General features: G+C 37.1%; 1 protein-coding gene across 4 annotated transcripts; it reads right to left on the reverse strand.

The window, feature by feature from the left end:
• Positions 1-51: 51 nt before the first annotated feature.
• On the reverse strand, positions 52-24,065 carry LOC104593539 (serine/arginine-rich SC35-like splicing factor SCL30A). Of its 4 annotated transcripts, none has more exons than XM_010253433.3 (7): positions 23,899-24,005; positions 19,162-19,292; positions 15,060-15,232; positions 12,170-12,247; positions 10,920-11,084; positions 486-623; positions 52-392 (listed from the first exon to the last, which is right to left on the reverse strand). In XM_010253433.3, exons 3-7 carry the CDS (start codon positions 15,206-15,208, stop codon positions 269-271), a joined length of 654 nt encoding a protein of 217 aa, XP_010251735.1. In that variant the 5' UTR covers positions 15,209-15,232; positions 19,162-19,292; positions 23,899-24,005; the 3' UTR covers positions 52-268. The 4 variants fall into 4 exon arrangements, with proteins under 4 accessions (XP_010251735.1, XP_010251737.1, XP_010251736.1 ...); XM_010253435.2 differs by having other exon boundaries at positions 23,914-23,988; XM_010253434.3 differs by lacking the exon at positions 19,162-19,292 and having other exon boundaries at positions 23,914-24,065.
• Positions 24,066-24,308: the final 243 nt, after the last annotated feature.

A 24,308-nucleotide genomic window follows, 5' to 3' on the forward strand; every position in this document is an offset into this window, starting at 1 on the left:
TTTCCTTATCCGATATCTAATACCCCTACAAATTCTTCCTACCACTAATTGGGTACCTTCACCAGTTTCCCTCGTATAAAAATTGCACCCAAATTCTTAACAAGATGTTACCTTCTACAATAGCCGTTCAACTTTATGCTAACTTGAACAAAATGTGAAAATCAATCTGCGTTGATGCCAACCTAATTAAAGAGGTACATTGTAATGATAAATGTTATCACTGAAAGCAACCACTGATACCAATGGGGTTGCAGTTTTTCTCAGTAGCTTACTGGCTCAAGGACCTTTCCCTCTCCGGTTTCCTAGTGTAGTCTTCTGGGCTCCTTGAACCATAAGGAGAACGAGAGTATGATCGTTCTCCACTGTACCTTCTATCTGATGGTGAAACTGACCTGCATAAGAAGACAAGTAACAAGTTTTCTGGTAAGACAAATACCATGTTAAGCTAATTAGTGCCAAGTAGAAACCAATAAAAGAATGCATACCTTGAGTAACGCCTTCGCCTAGGGGATGGAGAATAGTAACTAGGGCTATGCGAACGAGATCTTGCATGATGTGGTGAGTGGGAGTAGCGTGGGGAGCGGGAATAACGAGGAGACCGCCTACGGTCATAAGACTGGCCCCTGCCAAGAAGAGCATCACCACATTAGCAACCTTTCAACAAAAAAATTAGAGTAGCAAGTATAAACATATGCATCTTTTTAGTGTCAACTTCTAGAGTTGCAATTCTAAAACAAAGCCTTTCAGCATCAACTTTTAGATGAGTATGACATCCATGCTCATGGCACACCGGTTCAATAAAATTGATAATTCATTGAGTTGGATTTGATTCCAACCTTTTCCAGAAAGCCTAATAAGTATAATATGTCAACTCCAGCCGAGGTTTGGATTTGATTATCCTAATCAAATCTTTGATTAGATTTTGAATGCTGAATAACGGGTGAATCTTCAAGATCACTTCAGATCATCAAGATAGTTTGATGGTTTTTTAGTTGCAAATACTTTTATATCTATTTTTAGGAAATTCTAATACTAACAGGTATTAGAAGATCTATTTGTTTCTCTAAACTTTTTCTACCAATGTCTTTGGTGTCAATTCCAAATTTATAAAAATGCCAATTCCATCTTTAGGTTTTGACTCCTAAAAATCCTAATGGTGTTACGTCTGTCAGGATCTATTTTAATTAATAGCAGGTATTTCATGTGAATGCTGGTTTATCCAATTTCCATGTTATTATATGCAGAGCTATTCCTTATTGAACTTTTATTCACTGCTAAACCATCTCCCTAGCTTTTATTTTTTCTTATTCTCTTACCATCTTTCTTTATCTAATTGTTCTTGTTACTGAGTTTCAACAGACCCTAAACATTACCTAAATCCGTTACCTTTTCTGTTTTCTTGAATCTTGAATATTCTTATGTGGTGCCAGCTTCTTTGCCGGGTAAGCCAAGCCTCGAAACAAGCAAGCTAAGAGCCTTGTGGTCTGTTTCCAGTTTGGTATAAATCATTTTAGAGGAAATAACAGTCACAAGAATTTCATTCCGATTATCTTATCTTTGTCAACCCATTTTTCCCCTTTAAACTGATTTGATTACAGTATCTCAGAAAATGCAATTAAAACCCTATCTCATACATAGTCAACACCCATTGCTTCCCTTAGACATTTTTTTTATCAGCAAAAGGAGAATTTTATTCAATTAAGATAATCGGTTACAGAATTACAGCAAATATAGCAGACATTGCACCATAGTGTTACTATAAAGCCCAGAACAGCGAATGCCTATGAACTCCCTGTTTGGCTAATGAATCAACCATCCCATTTGCAGTTCTCCTGATCCATGTGAATGAGGCATTGAGTTCTCTTGCTAGGCTTTCGATCTCTCTTAGGGAATATCTATAAATCCAAGAAGCATTACCCCTTGAATTGGTCCATGATATCACTCTGTTTTTGAGTTCCCTTCAACCTTCAAATTCTGAAGATCTGCTTGCTTGGCAAGTTTTAATCCTTCTAGCAGAGCTAAAAGTTCAGCCTTTCTCTTCTTCTCGTTCAGATTGGGCTGATAACATTTGTTTTATTTTTAAAATTTAGCTAGAGAGTTATTGGGCCCAAGGCCCATTAGTTTATGTTTAGTTAAGAGTGTTTACTTATTGTAATGATTGATGGAGAGGGAGAAAGAGAGAGAGAGAGAGAAGAAGAGGTACGATTGAGAGAAAAAGTTCATACTGGCTGTCGCCAATCTTCTATTTATATTACTTTAATGAAGGAATAGAAATTACAAGTATGCCCCTGGCGGCACACCCTAGAACTAAAAATAATAAAGAAAAAGACAAGTAAATAACTGACAGTATCCTAAGAAGTCAGCCTACTAACAGCAGCTATAAAGTAACAATCAAATAAGCCTTACAACACTCCCCCTCAAGTTGGGCTGAATATGTCTATCATGCCCAGTTTGTCACATAACTCATTGTGTCGCAAACATGGAAGCCCCTTTGTGAGAACATCAGCAAGTTGTTCCTTGGAGTTGACATAAGGAATGCAAATTTCCCTTTTTTCCAATTTTTCCCTTATGAAGTGTTTGTCCACCTCAATGTGCTTGGTCCTCTCATGTAAGACAGGGTTGCTGGCGATGTTTATTGCAGCCTTGTTATCACAGTAAAGGGACATAGGACTATGAACAACAACTCCAAGCTCCCCTAGGACATTCTTTAGCCAAAGGACTTCAGCCACCCCATGTGCCATAGCTCTATATTCGGCTTCCGCGCTTGACCTTGCTACCACACTTTGTTTCTTGCTTTTCCAGGTCACCAGATTTCCTTCCACAAATGTGCAATACCCACTAGTGGACTTTCTGTCATCCACAACTCCTGCCCAATCAGCATCTGTAAAGACTTCCGCCTTTAGGTGATTGTGTTTACTGAATAGTAGGTATGTTCCGGGATATTTCTTCAAGTATCTAAGAACTCTCTGTGCTGCCTCCATGTGTGGTTTTTTAGGAGAGTGCATGAACTGGCTTAGGACCCCAACGGAATAGGCAATGTTTGGACGGATCATGGACAAATAAATCAGCTTTCCCACTAACCTTTGGAACTGTTTCACATCTTTCAGAGTTTCACCAACAGTCACCTAACTTGTGGTCCGCATCCATAGAAGTATCTGTCAGCCTTGCATTTAATTTGCTTGTATCCTATAATAGATCAAGGGTGTATTTCCTTTGAGAGACAAAGATACCCTTTTTTGAGCGACCAACTTCAATCCCAAGGAAATACTTCAGGGGGCCTAGATCTTTCACTTCAAATTTAGATGCAAGGGATTGTTTCAAGTTCTGTATCTCTGAGCTCCAACTTCCTGTAATGATGATATCATCCACATATACTATCAATACAGCAACCTGTTCCTGACATCTCTTCACAAAGAGTGTATGATTAGACTGACATTGTTTGAAGCCCATCTGTTGAACTGCCATGTGAAACTTACTGAACCAGGCTCTGGGAGACTGTTTTAAGCCATAAAGAGACTTTAGCAACTTGCACACCTTATTTTCACTCCCCTTGGCACAGAATCCAGGGGGTTGAACCATGTATACTTCTTCCTCTAAGTCACCATTCAGAAAAGCATTCTTTATGTCCAGTTGATGCAATTCCCAATCAAGATTAGCAGCTAAGGACAGGAGAACCCTAATTGAGTTCATCTTAGCCACTGGGGCAAAAGTCTCATCATAGTCAACTCCGTATACTTATGTGTACCCTTTGGCTACTAATCTTGCTTTGTACCTTTCAACTATTCCATCTACCTTGTGCTTAACCATGAACACCCATTTACACCCCACAGGGTCTTTCCCCTTTGGAAGATCCACCAATTCCCAAGTCTGATTTTTGTGAAAAGCATTAATCTCCTCCATGGCATCTGTCCATTCAAGGCATTTTAAGGCTTCTGCAACATTTCTGGGAACAGGGATGCAATCAACTGCAGATAGGAAGGCACGGTATGAGGGGGAAATGTGATCATAGGAGACAAAATGGGCAATGTGGTGTTTGGTAGTGCATGACCTGACTCCCTTTCGTTGGGCCATAGGAATGTCAAGGTCATCCACAGTAGGAGCAGGGTTAGGGGGTGGACTTACCTCCTGGGAGTCTAACGGTGTCAGTTGCTCAATGTTTGACTGCTCCACATCTCTATTACATTGCTGATCTCTACAACGTGTACGTTGGAAGACACGAAAGAGAGCAAGGTCCGGAATAGAAGGAAGAGAGACTTGGCGGACCTGAACCTGCTTCTCCTCTTCCACACTACTACTCTCCCCCCGAGGAGAAGGGAAGAATGGCTCAGACTCAAAGAAGGACACATCTATAGACACAAAAAACTTACGACTAACTGGATCAAAGCACCGATACCCTTTTTGAGAGGGGGGATACCCCAAAAAGACACAAGGAATGGACCGAGGGTCTAACTTACCTCAGGATGGAGACAAGTCATGAACAAAGGCACGACAACCAAAGACTCATGGGAATGGAAAATAAAGGAGACTAAGGGTACAATAACTGACGATGGGCCATGTAGTTCAGCACTTTGGAAGGCATGCGATTGATGACAAGAAGCTACAAGTATAGCATCCACCCAAAACCTTTTTGGAACATTCATGTGTAACATTATCCCGCGAGCTCCTATGAATAGATCCGTAGGAAGCAAAGAACTCATTGAGCTCCCCATGGAAGTATTCCTTTGCATTATCGGATTGGAAGATCTGTATTTCAACATGGAACTGCATAAGCACCATCCTCTACTTTGGAACTTCGTCTCTACTACGCATAGGAATTACCAATGTATAGCGAGAGTAATCATCGATCAATGTGATAAAGTACTTATATTCGCCCTCAGAGATTACATTGGTAGGCCCCCATACATCAAAATACACAACATGAAAAGGAACATTTGATCTTTTATTACTTGAGTGAAAAGTTGTTCTACACTGTTTGCTCAACTGACACGTTTGACACATGAATTCTGACACTGAACATGACTTAAATAAAACTGGAAACAAAGACTTTATTATTTCGAAAGAAGCATGGCCTAAACGACTATGCCACAAAAAAAAAAAATTGACTCTTATTTGACTGACTATGTGACTCTGAGGACGACATCGAGAGACTAGCTTTGTTGTCGAGAATGTAGAGACCATCCACTAGGCTTCCTCTACCAATCGTTCTCCCAGAAGTTAGATCCTGAAAAACACATAAGTTAGCAAAAAGTCACGCTACAATTCAAGGAGCTTGTAATGCTACTAATTGAAAGAAAATTTATAGGAAGTTGAGGGACATGCAATACACAATTCAGGTTAAGACCATGGGGAAGAGATATTAATCCTTGGCCTGCAATGGAGGAAAAAGAATCATCTGCAAGTCTCACTCTATCCCTTCCTAACAAAAGGCTATAAGACTGAAACAAGTTTGGTTTACCGGTCATGTGGTTGGAGGCCCCTGAGTCAATGATCCAAGGGGAATCCGTGGGAGTGACATGGAATGCAGAAGCCGTATTACCTGAAGTAGATGCAAATGAAGTAGAGGGAGTACCGGTGACTGAGTTGTAAGATTCCAGGTGCTCTCTGAAGGAATTCATTATATCTTCCTTGGGGTCAGACTTATTTGGGTGGTCCCGGGTACTACCGGCAACCCTAGTATCTTGGGTTGCCACATGTGTTGTGTTCATTTTCTTCTGGCCTTGACCTTTACCCTGTTCTTGATTCTTTGCAGCCCACTTGGGTTTCCCGTGGATGTCCCAACAAGTGTCACGTGTATGTCGTGAACGCCAACAGTGGGTATAGAACAACTTATCTTTATCATCAGTCTTCTTAGTGTCACTTTTCTTTCCCATGGAGTTATTATTCATTGCAGCCAAAGCAACTTGTTGCTCCCCCTCAGCTGTAACCATTACATTCTGCCTGCTTTCTTCCGATTGAACAAGGGAGTATACCTCGTGAACCGTAGGCAACTCTTTGCTTCCTAGGATCTATACCCTCAACGGTTCATATGTAGGGTTCAGTCCCAACAAAAAAGCAAGCACACGTTGCTGAGAGACCAGCTTCCTATAGGCCTTAGCATCATCATCATGTTTCCACTCTATAGCCTGATAATGATCCAATTCTTTCCATATAGAGGCAAGGGCTGAATAATATGAAGACAAACTACGGTTTCCCTATTTACATGTTGAGGATTCAGCTTGTAACTGGTAAACCTTGGGATAATGCCTCTACTCATAATAGGTAGTTCTGGCCTGTTCCCAAATCTCATTAGCGGTGTCTGCCCACATAAAGTTCTTCTTCACATCAGGTTTCATGGCTGCGAGGAGCCAAGACATCACCATACTGTTTTCTTGGTCCCACCTATCATGTTCAGCCATCTCACCCTTGGGTTCTTTCACCCTTCCATTAATGTAACCAGCTTTACCCCTTTCCGTTACATAGAGTTTTACGCTCTTAGACCACTCCAGGTAGTTCAGACCGTTTAAAGGGATAATTGGCATGGGAAAAACCATGTTTTCACCTCCCATACCCGCTGTGTTGCGGGTTGGTGTAGCCCCCGATGAAGCTGATTCATAAATTGCCATCGGATACTACTGAAAACCAATCCAAACACCACCCAACTACACTGCAGCCACAATCAGAATACCAACCCTCAAGGAATTTACTTCTAGGATGTGAGCAAGAGAACAAAACACAGCTAAAAACAACTCTGAGAAGGTTCAATCAACACAACCAGTCGTTAAACCAGCCCGGTAATCAGTTCAACGCCAATAAGACAGACATTACTATCAGTCTGACTGTAGTTCATACAGTTTAACCATCCAACATCCAAACAAATACCTATATAACCAAGGAATGAGCCCTACACACCATCGGCCAAAGAAGACTAAAACAAAAAAACACACCTGTTCACACTTGTACGAAGGTGCTAACCTGAACTTGACTTCACAGCATCGAACAGAGGAAGGGATTCTGTACCAGCATCACCCTTCTCCGACTAGGGTTTTCTTGGTATTACGACCAAGGAAAAAACCACAGAAAACTGCCACCAGAAAACTGCTAGGGTTTCCGCCAAAAATCTAGTAGGGTTTCCCTATCTTCCACGTCCAAAACTTTTAAAAAAGGAGACCTTGCTCAAAACAGGAGGGATCATAGGTCTTTTACAGCCCAGAAACATGCTCTGATACCATGTAATGATTGATGGAGAGGGGGAGAGAGAGAGAGAGAGAGAGAGAAAGAGAAGAAGAGGTACGATTGAGAGAAAAAGTTCATACTGGTTGTATTACTTTAATAAAGGAATAGAAATTACAAGTATGCCCCTGGCGGCTCACCCTAGAACTAAAAATAATAAGGAAAAAGACAAGTAAATAACTGACAGTATCCTAAGAAGTCAGCCTACTAACAGCAGCTATAAAGTAACAATCAAATAAGCCTTACAACACTTATGTTTTTAGTAATAGCCAACTTACTAAGGCTATACTTGTCATTGTATTCAATTTTAATTATAGTATATAAGATAAAGAAAGGGGCGGCCAGATTAGCTGTTTGGCTTCTCCCCATTCTCTTCAACCTTTCTCTTCTTCTCTTCTCTACACAAACTTTTCCTTTTGTTCTTTTAATCACAGATTTCAAATAAGATCAAATTTATGGCTCTTTATACTGTCCTGAATGCATAGCCAATACTTCGCTTGAGGAGTCTATGATCACACCACCAATTCCTGCCAGTCCCAGGTTTAGCTCCCATCAGCTTGACTTTGTTGAAACCTGGGGGCTTCCACTCCCAGGTTTAGCATCACTATCCTATTAATAACAACCTCACTTTTGATCGCTAGAAAAGAGTTTTCATGATTTTATCCATGTTCCATTCGTCTAGCATCATTATCCCATTTACAGCTCCACTTAACACTACCCAACAAACTTTATTATTGGTATTAGTGTATTATCTGATAGAAGAAGTGATTTGTTACAAATTGAAGGGGCTAGAAGAGCTCAGGGTAGACCAAAAAGGACATGGGAGACATAGTAAGAAATGATTTAAGCATTAATAATTTAACAGTGGATATGCCTTTAAATAGAACGGATTGGCGAAACATGATTCCTGCAGCCAACCCCATATAGTTGGGGATAAGGCATGGAGGATGATGATGAGTGTACTACCTGATAGTTTGTACAGTCCCACCCTCACCCAGCCATTGTAGTAGTAGTGGCAGTAGTGGTGGTTTTTTCTACCAAGAAGTTGATTCTGGTTGTTTTATGGTCATGGGTACTTATAGAAGAGTACGATTCCGAACCTATAAGCCAGGTTGGTTTAGAACTAAGTGTGGTTGCAGATCTAGACCCTGGAAAGAGCAAATCAGTACCCAGAGGACCACTGTTTTCATCATGATAAGATTCTTCTGAAGTTCTTGAATGGTTTGTAGTAGCCTTCTAACATAAAATTACCCCTTTTTTTTGGATAAATGAGTAAGGTTTTATTAAACCAGAAAATAAGAGTTACATGCAACCCATGGAAAGGCACCAGATGCAACATTTCCTTTAAAACTAGTTGCAGAATTATAAGTACAAAAGAAATTACACAGAAGCCCAAATAAAGTAGCCCAAAGAACCCCCTGTTTTGCAAGTGAATCAGCCATTGAGTTTGCTGATCTGCCTACCCACTGAACTCTGATTGTCATATTCCTTGTTAGTGATTTAACATTTTTGAGAAGATCTCTAAAACCCCATATCACAGTGCCCATATCCTTCAGCCAACCCACTATCACCTAGGAATCCCCTTCAATAATCAGATGCTCTATGCCTAACTGATTTGCAAGCTGGATTCCTTGTACAGCAGCAAGTAATTAGGCCCTTAAAGAGTCTCCCACACCTGCAGGACCTAAGTACAAAGATATAATGCTACTGTCTTTGTTTCTCAACACTCCTATGCCTGAAGGTCCTGGATTTCCTCGGTTACTTCCATCAAAGTTCAGCTTAATAAACTCCTCCCCTGGTGGCATCCATTCAACCACGTCTGTCCTTCCTGGTAGAAGTATTAGCCATTGCTAACCAGCTTCTCCATAGGTCATCAAAAGAGTATGCATCAAAGAGCTTTAGAGTTTCCAGCCACTGAATTGCCCTTGTCAGAATACATTCTTTTACTTATGAGAAGCTCTTTTCTTTTTCACAAAAAATTCTGGTGTTCCTTTCTTCCCAAACTGTCCACAACAAAGCTTCTCTTATGCACTTACACATAATTCTCCCTCTCTTTGTGTTGTCATTCAAAGATAAACAAACTAAACAGTAAGGTAGTATCAGATGGCAGGTTCCACCTACACTCAAACAACATAAAACTCCAATTCCATAAAGTTGTAGCAAATGAGCAAGAGATCAGTAAGTGGTGGCATTCCTCATTCTGAGATTTACAAAAAACACACCAATTAGGGGATAAGCACCATTTTGGTCTCCTCTTTTGCAAGTTTTCAAAGGTATTAATCTTACCATAATAAACTTCCCAATAAAAAACAGCAATCTTTGGGGGAATGGGACTAGTCCAGAATTCTTTAAATGGGAAGTTTTGTGGTGCAGAAGTGGAGTAAAGGGACTTGAAGAAAGAGGAGCAAGTGAAAAAACCTTTCGGTTCAGGGGTCCAAATTCTCGTATCAAGTTTGAGGGGATCCAAACAGACTCAAGTAAAGACAACAATTCTGAAACAAGCACTTTCATCATCGCATAACCCTCTACGAAAACCAAAATCCCAGTTTAGGGCCACAGAAGAAGTTGAGGAAATAAAACTGGAAACCGGCTCTTCCCCATAAAGGGAAAGAGAGTAAAGAGAGAGAAAAAGGTCTTTAAGAGGTTGGTTGCCTACCCCCCAAATGTCTTCCCAAAAAAGAACATTGTTTCCAAAATTAACATCATACCTGATCAAATTGAGAAAATGGGGAAGGATTCCGTGTATAGCCTTCCAGGGTGTTGCAAAAGTCACTCGTCAAGATACCCCAGCATCCCAACCGTTCTGCGAACAGCCATGAATACTATTCACCACCTTGTGCCACAACCTCTCTCTCTCCAACGGCCATCTCCAAAGCCAGTTCCCTAGTAGAGCTTCATTCTTAAGAACTAGGTTTCCTAATCCTAATCCCCCTTCTTCCTTACTCTTGCTGACTATCTCCCACCTAAAAAAATGATCATTCTTCTCTTCCCCTGGCTTCCATAAGAAATCCTTCATCACCTTTTCTAGCTTCTTGGCTTCCCTTGAGGTTATCTTGAATACTAAAAGAAAATAAACCGGAAGACTAGAAAGTTCGCCCAAATCAAGGTCACTCTACCCCTTACCGAAACGTAACTTTTTTTCCAAGAAGCCAACCTCTTTTCAAACTTTTCCACAATTGGATACCAGAACCGACTTTCTTTTGGGTTAGCTACTAACGGAAGACCCAAGTAGGTTAAAGGCCAATCAGACATGGAACACTCTAGACAACTTGCTATAGCCTCTACCTCCCAAACTTCCAAATAATTTAAAATAAAAACATAAAACTACCCTTAAAAGTTCATATCTGTCTGAGTGAGGTCCTAGAATGCAGTCAACATATTAACTCTCCAGAATGATATGGGAAGATGTGAAAGAAATGATGATGGAAGATGAATGCATTCACTACAAATTGGAAGATGACAATGTCTAATTCATTTTCAACAATTTTCTTTTGCAAAGTATATTTTATGAAAATTCTGCAAACTTTGTAGTGCAATACTTTTTTTGATAAATTAGCACAATATTTTTTACAAGTAATTATATACTATTCAGTAGTATCTTTGATGAGACAGCATATTCGGAATTGCATATTAAGGTTATGACAGACAGGAATGCTAACCAGGACCTAATCACAGATGATGAGGGCCTAAAAACAAAAGACCAAGTTTACCTCACTCTTTCCCTTGCTCTCATTTCAGCTGGTTTCTTTCTATTCTCCTCTGCAAACACAACTGTCAGCTCCCTTCCATGAAGAATTTGTCCATCCATTTGATATTTGGCTTCTGCAGCATCAGCAGGGTCCATATATTGGACAAAACCAAAGCCACGTGGTTCCCTGCAACATAGCCAAATTTAGTATCACAAAGAATGGTTATATAACCACCAAATAGCATAGTGGCAGTAACTGTGCATGTAAAAAAAATGATGGGTGAAATCACCAATGTAATCCCAAGAAATATCAAATGCAAGTACAAGGTACTCTATACAATTCAAGTAAAAGCAAGCACATGGCTGCTGACCTTGCAAATGTCAGTTTTAAGATGACTTCAAATTCTTCAAGACTTGAACATCTTCAAAATGTATCAAACCCACCTCTCTTCCAATCTTCACAAACATTAATATCTTCAACAGAACTCTTATTACTTGATTGATGTCTTCAAAACTTTATTTGAACTGTTAAACCTCAACAACTTTAATAAAAAGATCCAAGTGGCTAGAAAAGAATAAAGAACAATCCTCATCATCACAATAGTAATTTAGAACAGGAAGCAGGGGCAGGGAGATGGGCTCTCCAATTTCATTCACTAGAACGCATATTTCCAAAACCAAAAAAAAATAATAATAAAGGTTTTCAAATTTTCCTAGTGGATGAAGTAGGAAGCTTCATATACAAACTACACTATTTTACCCACGTGGAGTAACCTTGTGGGGATTGGCCATGTCTTATATCCCACAGTCCACATCAACCCAATTCCAAACTAGGATTGGAATCCTGTTTGATGAATAAAATCCCTCTAATTTTTTCAGTATTTAAATTAGAATCTGTGAGATTAACTAGAACATGTGTCGATGTATTTTCATCAGAAACTTTTTCCTCAACTCAAGGATAAGGCAACATGAAGACTTGTTTTGAGACCCAAAATCCTGTACAAGTTGGAGGTATGGGGCAGATGTATACCCGAAGAATGAACATGTGGCCACTGGCCAATCCAGTGGATTCTCTATATGATAGAGAGTCTATCAGCCACAGGATCTCTCCCACATGGCAGAAGTAGGTGGGGTTGTGTAGGGACGCTCCCTACTTGACCCAGTACATATAGTCATATACATAGATGCATAGAAAGAAAAGACAAATGTTAGACCAGAATTGACAGCTTCCTAATTACTTCGGGTTATTGTAACTTAACAGGAATATCTCACCCAGTATAATAATCTCGAGGCAAGTAAATGTCCTTAAGAGGACCAAATTGTCCAAATGGCCTACGTAGATCTTCTGGCCTGCACAAGTCAGAAACATAAATACAAAGTTAAACAATAAACTTTGCAAATATACCCAATACAAAAGGACTGTGGTTTAGCAAATAACATTAGATAGCAAAACGACTGTGGTTTAGCAAATAACATCTAAACTATATGCTTACAATGTTAACTAGACTATGCTTTAAATACCTAACACAAAACGACTGTGGTTTAGCAAATAACATCAGATGGCAAAACACAATGCACCTAAACTATATGCTTATAATGTTAACTAGACTATGCTTTAAATTAGTAATTCTAGCTGTGCCAAGACTACAAAAATGCTAAATATTGACAATGGTTAATGAGAAGAAAAGCACACATCTGACAAGGTGCTTACACTTTGAATTTCCAAGCCTATTTATTTTTCTTATTTCATACAGTATAATTAGCTTGTTTATGTAGTTTATGATTATTCAATACCACATCCCGTGTTCCCATGCCATGAGCCCATGAATAAGGAGGTTGGTGTGCCCAGAGGAAAATGGATACTTCAGAATTTGGCACCCTTGCTACATAATATCACTGAAAAAGAAAAATATTGAAAAATTGAAACATTATGAAAAGCTCGACTGTGAAAGGATGATACATTAACTATTCCTTGATGCTGCTGCTACTACTATTATTCATTTTGATGGATAACTACCCTCTGCCATCATAATCATCCACTTCCAGTTCTCATAGCTGATTCAGCAAATCAAAGCATTCAAATATACCACAAAAGCACATGTTTGTTGTTTCAAGCTGCCCTTTCATTCCAAATGCAGTCGTGTTTCATTATACTATAAAATATCAAAACTTAGACAACTAATAAAGATCATTATTTTTTAATGCAGCTAAAATACATCATGCAAAACCAATTCTACCTTGATTCCAAGTTATTAGACATTTCACATAAATCCCAATTTTTGATAACTTAACAATTTATTACATTATTTCTAGTAATTTTCTGCAATATGCATCATGTGCTACCATCTGTTTTCACATAACACATAACTCTTGTTGAACATGGTGAATTTTCAGACTTAATAATTCAGAAAAGCTTTTCAAGGAACATGAATACACCAACTATGGTGTAGATAAATCATGGGCAAAAGAAACATGAAACAACAAAGCCTTTTAGACTGACAATTTAAAGAAAGAGAGCAGTTTTCTTGTTACAACCAGAAAATTTGAGTTTTAATCCATTATCCAATGTAAATTTTTTACAGAATTGTGATCTGTTTCATTTAGATATGTATTCAAAACTCCAGAAAGACATAAATATGGAAGAAAACTGAGTAAAATATAGTAATATCTGAATAGTCTTCAATTCCCTGCTTCGGATTACAGATCTAATATCCATTGCACCTTTAATAACTACAAAAAGAGAGGAGGGAAAAAAACTTGCTGAGAATTGAAAAATGAAATTATGTCTGTCCATCATCCACCAAATAGCCTCATGAAGCATATTGTAACAATCAGAAAACAATAATTAATGAAAAAGGAATTACACTATGTGCGAAAGATGCACCTATAAAGATAAAAGCATAAAAATAATAAGAGAATGTTGTAACATTAGCAGAAATAAAACAAGAAAATGGAAGAGAACTGAATAATTCAAAAAACTAAAGGGCAACCACACAATTAAGGTAACATCAACTGCTAAAATACATGGCTTAGATAGAAAGAAAGATGCAATTGAAACATACAAAGCGAATTTCATGGGTGCAAAATAAGAGATGGGGGTAAATTTTGCTGTTAGAAGGACCATTGGTATGACCAGTCCCCACTAAATGATATGTTTCCAACCCTTTCTAAAGTGACTGAACAACTGAGAAGTGAACACTCAGAAGTACTAGAAAATAGAACCTGAAGTAACAACTGAGAAGTAGAATTTATTCCAAATCTTACACTGAAGCAACACTTCCCACCCCCCAAAAAGAAAAGGGAGATGGACCTTAGAGTGTGGTTAATCAGTTCTTGATAATTAATTTTTTCCATTAACTGTATAGTAGGTCCCCACATTCTTACCCATCACTGTAATGTGGAATTCTCATGCAGCCTTAAATATTGTTTTCTTTATACAGGCTGCTTTAAGAATTTAGCTAAGGACAAGTTGACCATCAGGGAATGGGATGTAGATGACAACTGCATTTAATGTTACCTGAAAAAGAGGTAGCTAGCCTCTCATTTATTGATTGCTATTATCCCTCTGTTTGGACCCACTTTTCGGGGTTGTTGGGCATAACTTGCTTATTTTCTTCTGCAATTGTGGTACTGATCCAAAATTGGACAACAAAAAAGTTCAGAAAGTGAGGAAATGTGACCTCTGAAACAATTCCTTTTGAAATCCTTTGTAAGGCCTGGAGCAATCTTTGGCTTGAAATCAAGCCATAGAATACTTGGTGATCAATCAACCTAGGAGTGCTCATCTCCTGGATTTCTAATCATAAAAGTTTCAGGGAAGTTCACCCCTCCATCTTCAAGCTCTCATAGCATCTTTTGCGCACAGAATCAACTGTCGATCATGTTGTATAGCTTATCATTGTAGACTACAAAGACCTACTTTTATACAATCTCACTTTTACAGTATAGCATATTGCTTTGACTCCTCTCAAAAAATACGAACTTTTAATAACATGAAAAGATGAAAATTTTGAGTAGAACTGTTCCACTACAACCATTGCATTCACAACAACATGATCACAGAGGAAAAATCAGAGCAAAAGAAAATTGTTGTAATAGCCAACCTCTTCGAAAATTACACAAAAAAAAGGGATCAGTAAAGTAATATTAAGGAAAAACAAACCTGCAATCATGGCGAAGGTTGCGAACTAAAAGACTAGTAGGAAGATCTCTACCACGACCACTATAGCGACCCCGAGGGCTAGGGCTCCGGCCTCTTCTTCCATAACCCCTTGGTGGTGATGGGCTGTAACTATAGCTTCTACCCCTCATTAGCAATTCTATACAAGATTCAACCTGTATCAACAAATAGAAAGCTAAGATCAAACCAAAAAACCAGTTTGTATTTATTCTTTTGATATTAATAGCTCACAATTAGTCCAGGACAAAGTTTTAAAAGACCAAAACGGGGACGAAAGAGCTAGGCCTGAAGAAGCAAGTATAAACCTTGAGACCAAGGCATAAGACTTGAAATTTTCTAAAACAATAGTGGGTAAAATTCATAAATCATAAAATAACATTAATAGTATGCAATCTCTAACAAGGGGTTAACAAGATGGCTGTAATTTTTAGTAGTATGTAATCTCTCTCTCTCTCTCTCTCTCTCTCTCTCTCTCTATACATATATATATATGTATATTAAAACTGGTCCTGCCATGTCAGCATGTCTCTCCTTTGAGAGAAGCTATTTATCTATTTTCTCCTTTTTTAAAATTTTTTATTTTTTTTAATTCCATGTCATTTTTTAAACCAATTATAAGCACTTTCTCAATAACCTAAATAATCTCTTCTCCTAAAATTACTCCTAAACTACCTCCTCCACTTTCTCCAAAATTATCTCTAATTCTTATTTATCTTCTAAATTATCTCTAATTCCTATTTATCTCCAAAATTATATCTAATTCAGTAGAGAGTTTTTCTCCTAAATTATCTCTAATTCCTATTTATCCTCTCCCCTACTTTTTATCTATATCTATCTAAAGAAAATTTAGATTAAAAAAATTAAGAATTACTTAAATATTCTAACAAAATTATAAAATAACTTTAAAATAATTATTAAAAACACAAAAAATAATCTTATATTTTTACAAAATATATCGCGAAATTATGTAATAACAATTTAAATTATGTTTTTTTATATTATAAATTTAAATGTTTTTTAAATATTTAATAATATGTAATAGCTTTAAATATTTAAATATTTCATAATATTTTGTTTTTCTAAATTTTAAATATTTTATAGATTATTTAAATATTTATCATAACTAGATTTTAAATAGTTAAAATAACGAAATTATGTAATAAATTTAAAAAATTTCTCTACAGTAGAAAAATAATTATAACATAATAGTTAAATTAATAATAAATTTAATATATTACAAATTTAATAATGAAATTATGTAATCATAGTATAAATTATGATTTTATGGATAATTAAATTCAATAAACAATTAATATTTTAAAATTTAAATATTTTGCATATTATTTAAGTATTTAAATAACTAGATATTTTAAATAACAAAATATTTAACATAACTAGATTTTAAATAGTTAAAATAAATAAATTATGTAATAAATTTAAAAAAAACTAAAAAGTAAAAAAATAAATATAACATAATATTGAAATTAATAATAATTTAATATTTTTACATAATATTATAAATAATTAATTTCAGTTATATCAAGTAATAGTTCAAGAAAATAACTTTCAAAAAAATAATATTTATTAATAATAATTTTAAACTCTTAATCTATATTTATTATATAATTTTATATACTAAAATTAATATTTATTGTCTTTTGTGAAAAATGTATTTCCAATAAGTATGTACAAATTTATTTTGTTTAGTTATTTAATAGAAAATTTTCAATAATTATTGGAGATTAAATTACTATTGTTGAAATTTTTAAATTTAATTTATTGTACTTATTGTATTTATTGTGTTTATGTTATAAGTTATTGATTAATATTTAGTAGAGATTAAACTATTATTTGAGACTATACCATTTATTGACTAAGTTAATATATTTTTAGTACTTATTGTATTTTTGTAATTTTTGTAATTATTGTAGTTTTCATTATATATATTTTCAATAATTGTGTATTTTTGCTATAAACTTTCAATAATTATTGGAGAATAAACTATTGTTATTTATTAGAGATAAGACTATTAATTTAGCTGAAATTATGAGTGTTCAAGAGTTGGTTCAGTGCGATCGTAGGCTATTTGGTCAACCAAATCGACCTGGTCAGGTTAGGGAGTTGGTTAGTTGAAACCGACTAACTTTTTGTGAAAATAGACCCACTCAAGTTGTATTGGTTTGGGTCGATTTTTTGGTTCGGTTAGTCTGTTCAAAAGATTTAAACTTAAAATTTTAATTTAATTTTAAAAATTACAATGCGATTACTAAATAATAAATTTAAAAATTAAATTTATGATATATAACATTTTAGAGTAAGAAACATAATTCCTACTTTTTCATATTAAAAATTATATTTAAAATATAAAATATTAATATATATCCATGGTTAGGTCGTTCAATTTTGGTTGGTTTACAAATGGCTAAAGTGGAACTAATCCAACTTGGTCGAATTGGGAAATTTTTTAACCAAAGCCAACCTAAAATACTAGAAAACCGACCAACTCGAGTCGAGTTAATTGGGTCGGTTGGTTTCATTAGTTTGATAAATAAACCTAACTGAAATTAATTATTGTTATTTTTGTATTATAAAAAATTTATTAAAAGTAGTATATAAAATATGAATAGTTATTAATTATTTAAAAAGTTAAAAATATAAAACAATTGTATACTCTTATGTGTTTCTATTAGGGTCATTTATTAGAACACACTTTTAGGGATGACAATTTCCCCATCCCCAACGGGGACCTGACTTCCCTGACCCAATGGGGCTAAGGGTGGGGATTGTTTTGGTAGGGTGGGTGCGGGGACGAGGATTAATAGGAATCCCCGATTGAGGTCGAGGTTGGGGATGGGAATTGAGATCCGACTAAATGAAAATTTATTAAATCTTTCAATTAACAATAATAGAAATTTACCATGTGGTTGATACTCAATATATCATTTTGATCATTTCTATCATCAAATTGAATATTGGGTTGACAGGGACAGTATTTTCAAAACTAGATCAAACCAAATGGTTAGACAGAAAAAATTGGGAACCAGACATCGTTTCACCTCAAAACCGCTTTTTGTCCAAAAACTGTTTATTTGGTTAGCGAACTGCTAACTTGGGCGGTCGAACCATCAACCTGGACAACAGTTTTTGTCCTTTTTTTGTTTTTCTAATTTTTTTGTCAGAGCGGGTCATCCGTTCGGACCAAACAATCGGACCGTTCGACCCTAGAACGGTTCCCTATCCGATCCAATTTTAAAAACCTTGAATGGGGAGCAGGTGCCTTGCCTTGAGCTTGGCTTGGTATGCGGCATGGCCTGGCCCAAGGCCCAGCCCAACCCACAGCACGGCACGAGCCCGTGCGGGCTCAAGCCGTGGACCGTGCCAAACCAGCCCCCAAATTATCCTAGAGGGAGGCACGGCCCGGGATGCCTCGTGGGCCAGCATGGCACAACTCGTAGTTTGTGTGGGTTATGTCGTGTCAACCCAGCACAACCCAATTTACACCTCAACTTGAACCCACCCAATACTTGGGACGGGGTAGGAAAATTCAAGGATTCTCCATCCTTGATGAGGAGTGGGGTGCCTTGCCCCTGAACTTGCCCGACATTGAGGAGTGGTTACCTTGCCCTGAACCCGCGTGACACTAGGGACAGGGCAGGGATGGGGTAAAGTGTCTTGACTATGGGCAAGGAAAGGGATGGGGTGCCCTGCCCTGAACCCACCCCATTGTCATTCCTATATAATTGCTAATTATTAGTGGAATTAATAAAAATGTTAGCTTTTATAATTATTTTTATTTATTTAAAGTTAATCAAAATTTCATTTAAAAATAATAAAAAGAATAAAAATTATTAAAATTACTACAAATTATCAATAAAATTAAATTTATTAAAAAATATTTGTTCATATTCAATTAACAATAATTATTTTTATAAATCAGCATTAAATGAAAAATAAAATTATTAACTCTTTCAGATTTTCCCGTGCATCACACGGGCCCCTGCTAGTTATAAAATAACATTGGGTACAAAGGCCAGTAAACAAGATGGCTGATTCTTTTGCTAAACAAGGGGTTAAGAGGGATCACCTGTTCTGGGCTGCACTGCTGCACTGTAATTGTTGGTTATTTCAGTTTTCCTTTTTCTTTTGGTTGGATGTAACCTTCTCTTAAAAGTGAGGCTGCACCTTGCGCCTCTATCTGGTATACTTGTAACAGACCTATCTTTTGATTAATGAATTAATATTTCAATTATGAAAGAAATAACATTAATAGCATGCAATCTCTACGACCCTTCTTGTACCAATGTACATTAAAGACAACATTACATTTCATATGTTACTAATTTACACTTCAATAATAATTTGATTCTCATAAAAGGACCAAGTGGAACATTTCCTAGTTATTCAACCCACTAAGTTGCAGAGGTAATAATTTCTAATATAAGAAATCTTGGTGAGTTTAACTTGTATCCCCTTTTTTACGAATTAGTTTGTCTTACTTCTTGGTGTAGCAACTAGAAAACATTGAAAAACAATAGAAATAGAAACAAAAGCAACATTACATGGCCTATGAAAAACTTGGGGATATCTATTTTATTAATGCAAGAGGGAGATACTAAGAGGAGGGTGGGTCTTGGCACAAGGTTGGGTTGCTCCATTGCAACCTGGGTGACCAGGGCTCAAATCTTGGAAACAGCCTCTCAGTACATTGTAAGGCTATGTACACCTGTCCCTTCCCAGACCCCGCATAGGCAGGAACCTCGTGCACTGGGCTGCCCTTTTTAAGTAATACAACAAAACAAACATTTGAAGAGACAAAGACCTTATCCAGGTCACAGTTAGGAAGTTAGGCTGGAGAAATTATAATGCAGTGTGTATAGAATTCGGATTAGCTGAACGCTTTAGCTGTTCAGCGAGCTATGGAACCAATGACGAGGTTCCATGCCAGAAATAAATTCATGGGGCCCACTGTGAAAGACACATGCCCATGTATTTAAATACTGGTGTGGAACCTTATCATTGGTTCCACAGCCTGCTGAATGGCTAAAGCGTTCAGCTAAACCTTTCTCGTGTGTATATATATATATATATATACACATGCCATGTCACAGGCCTTCCCCTTGCTCCAAACCCCCTCCTAAATTTCTCCTTGTTTTCAAGAGAAAATCTCTTAAACTACCTCTAAGTTTTAGGAAATTCACTAATCCTACCCCTATTGTTTGCAAGATCCCTTAAAGAACCCCCAATTTGGTAATGTTGTTCATTCATTCATCCTAATAAAATGTCTTCTTAAAAAGCAATTAAAACTATAAAATCATTATTTTTTGTGTGAAAACTAAGAATTTAAGACCTAACGTGAACTTGTTTGGGCTTGCCTCGAGGAGCGTGGCACGGGGGTCCGGGGGCGGACCAGCAGCTATGTTCAAAAAAAGCAAAAAAGCGTCAAGTTTTCAAAAGGTGCACGCCTGGGCTGAGGCGCAAGGCGCATCAGGTGCACACCTAGGCACACCAGGCATGTGCCTTTTGAAAGGGCTGTGCCTAGGACCTAGGCGAGGCGCATACCCTGAAATGCGCCTCGCCTGTGCGCCTAGGCGCGCCTTTTAAATCACTGCTCACAAGGTGCCTAGAATCACTCTAGGGCATGGGAATCACTCACCATAGCTAGCATAAGCTGAAGAAAACCCAATAAACTTCATTGCCTTTTGTGTAAAATGTCCATACATATTTATAGACTCTAAACTCGTACTAATCCTAGGAGTCAAACTGTTAGACTCATAATAGTCTTAGGAGTCAAACTGTTAGACTCAATAATCCTAGTAGGACTCAAACTAAGTTGTTATATCCTATTTCAATTTAAAGAAAACTCAATAACTCTAATCCTACTTATGCAATGACTCTGAAATTTTAAACATAAACAATCTATAACTAGACAAAATAAACCCTATCATTGGACCCCACAGAAAATTGAAAATGACAAAAATACCCCTACTGTCCAAAAATACATAAATACATAAATTTTCATAAAATTCTAATTTTGACTCATCAGCTCCTGCATCACATGGGATGAGGATGATGATAGGCAGGAGGAATCATTTGAGGGGGAGGATTAGGGAGTTGGAGTTGGATGTCTGGATCCTGAGAAGTCTCGAAGTTTGTGGAGGTGGGTGTAGGTGTCCGAAATTGGTGCTTTAGTTTCTTTTTTTTAAATGATTTTGTAATCCGATGTCGTTGGTTGTAAGTTTGTATTAACGCCTGTTTTTTCTTTTTTTCTCAAGTGATTTCTTGTCACCTTCCTTTTGTATTCTCGCTTTCTTTTAATGAATTTTCTCTTTATTCTTCAAAAAAGAAGTTTTAGAATGCAAGGGTGGCCATTCGTTGCGCTATTAATTACCTTCTCAAAGCCATTGTTCATTTCAATACCATTTATGTTCAGGTGTGTATTGAGTTTGTGTTTTCCACTATCCTCTGTTTTGCTCTGTACTTGTTAATGTCCTCTCTGTTTATCAATTGATCATTAATATGACTTCTATTTGATTATCCTTCCAAACATTTCTTCCACTGGACTCGTAGAAGAAGATAAGAAGGAATGAAGAGAATGAAGGTGGTTTTGGGTTCTGTTACAGGTTGGTGATGTTAACAAGGACTTTTCATTTGAGAAAAAACCTGAATACATTGATACTCCAAGAAGTGTTTTCAAGATTGATAGAAACACCCTGAACTTTAATGTAGTTGCAGAAATTGTTGCCACTCTTGCATCTGCTTCCTTGGTATTCAACAAGAAAGGACAAATACATTAATACAATGACTATGATTACTGGAGAGAGGAGATGGGAGTGGGGCAAGATTAAAGAAGAAAAATATGGTGGTGACAAAAAAACTTTATACATGTAGAAGGATTAATCCATTGGAGAGATAAGAACAGCAGTCCTTATCCACAACATTTCACTTCTGCTGAGAAGTATTGTATTACTAAATGGAATATTTAAATTTAATTGCATTATAGTTTAGTGCCACTTAGCAAAACAAAAGAAAAGATATCTGAAGTTGTATCATTTTCACAATTAAGGAAATGTGCATTTCATATAGTTGGTGAAGAAAAGAAAGTACATTTTCTGTAACAATGATCAAGGTGGTTTATTAACATAAGCATGTCACAATGCTTACTAAAAAGATTGTATAAGTATGTCAAAACTCAGAATTTAAGAATCCTTTGTATTTTGCTCAAGGCCCTGTTCGCTTTTTGGGAGGGTACTTACCCAGGTAAGTATTTCCCAAGAAAAACTTACCCAGGTAAATGCATTTACCCGTGTTCTTCTATTTCTCAGGTAAATAAGGCAATGACCATTTTATCCATTAAAAATCATTATTAAAAGGGGCCATTTTGTCCCATCCAAGTGTTGTAACTTACCCACCTGGGTAAGTGATACCCAGGGAAATAAATTTGAGATAATGACAGTTCAGCCCAGCGTCAGAATTTTTAGCCCCACCGTACAGTTGGGGTAGGTGCCAGCTCAGAGTTGATGCCAATTCACGGGCGGGCATTGGTGCATAGGGTGGGGGTATTTGACATTTTGAATTGTTGTAGGTCTGCAGTGGAGTTCAGCATTCTGCAGTGGGCTGCAGCGTACTTCTCCGAATAAATTTTCCATGGATCCCACATAAATCTGAAAAAAAAAAACATAATTATCTTGGTCAATGGGAACCAAAATCCCATTGACCAACTTTCCCCCCTATCAAAATCCAAAAACCCAACTGACTCCAAGAACAAATACCTTGATAAAATCCTAATAATCCATGAAACACTTTCTGAGCAGTGATCACAAAAGACAACCATAACTCCTGTCTATGACTCTATGTCATCTCCTGGTAAATTCACTGGTCTTGGAATCCATCTGAACGAGATGTTCATCCGGAAAGCCAAGAACCTTGTCTTCTTACCTCCCCTCGTGTAATGTTGTAGAGCCCAAGAACCTTAAGTCATAATTCACAATGCTTGACAGCTGCAGCATATATATATAAAACCTTCCTAGAAAATAAATTCAACTCCTCCAAGTGGATACTAACGTTTTATAATTATAGAATGTAAAGACTAGCATCGAGCCCGCCAGCCAAAAATTCTTCATTTCCCTATCTTTTTTCTTTTAAAAGCTGGTATGGAAGTTTAATGAAGAATTGATCATTCACCACCAATATTTTCGTTATTTCATCGTTATTTCACTATTCGCCATTTCAGTTTGTATCCATCCAAAAAAAAGGCCCTTGTTACTACAAACAAAACAGAAAAGAAAGAACAGTATCGATCCAAGAAGATAATAGTCTAAATAATGAATGAATCATCTTTGAAGCTGTTTTCGACCATCGATTCAAGAAAGGTAAATATTCAGATTGATCAAAAAAAAGGTAAATATTTAGCTCTTTATTGAAAAGAAAATAAAAGAACAAGCTTGTTATACGAACAAAACAAAATAACGATGGAAGAATACTGCCAGCCTGAATCTTGTTCATAACAACAGAAATAAATAATTAGGAAAAACATCGAGCAGACATCAAGATTAAAATGTGTTGCAAAAACACTAATTTAGCTAAAGCCCATGAATCTCTTCAAGGATAACAAGCTGCCAATAGAAGCAACCAAATCATATAAAAACAAGATTTAAAGAATCAGCTATAGGAAACTTCTATGGATCCATGGTTTAACGCTGATCAAATCGATATTTTTTTTTTTTGGTGGAAGAAACTTTTATTTAAGGGAACAACTCACTCGAAAATAAATCAAAAACAGAGAAGGAGAGATTGAAGGGGAGATTAACTTAGCAAGAAATACCTCAAATAAACGAACCTTCCTTGTCGAACGCCTTTTCTGTTCGTCGGTTCCCTGGTCTGCAGAATGCTTGTTTCCCCTTCTCGGCCGCGATCCTTCAATTCCAGAAGCTTCATAGAAGATAGAACCCAAAAAAGGAGGGCTGCAACGTGGGCGGGCCCAACCCGATGCGGAACCGACCCAACACGAACTCACGGTTTTGGCCCGAGTTCTTGGGCTTCAAGGCTCAAGCTGGGCCTTGGCCCAGAAAACTCGGGCCTGATGTTAACTTGGGTTGGGCTTGGGTTGGGGCTTTGGACGGCACGAGCCTGACCCAATCCCTATCCAATCGAACCCAAGCCCGTCCGAACAAATATTTTTATGTAAAAATATCTTTTTCTATATACTAGAGGGGGTGCACGTGCATTGCACGT

The sequence above is a fragment of the Nelumbo nucifera genome, chromosome 7, assembly GCF_055504915.1.
Source record: "Nelumbo nucifera cultivar China Antique chromosome 7, China Antique-T2T, whole genome shotgun sequence".
NCBI classification, from domain to species: Eukaryota; Viridiplantae; Streptophyta; class Magnoliopsida; order Proteales; family Nelumbonaceae; genus Nelumbo; species Nelumbo nucifera.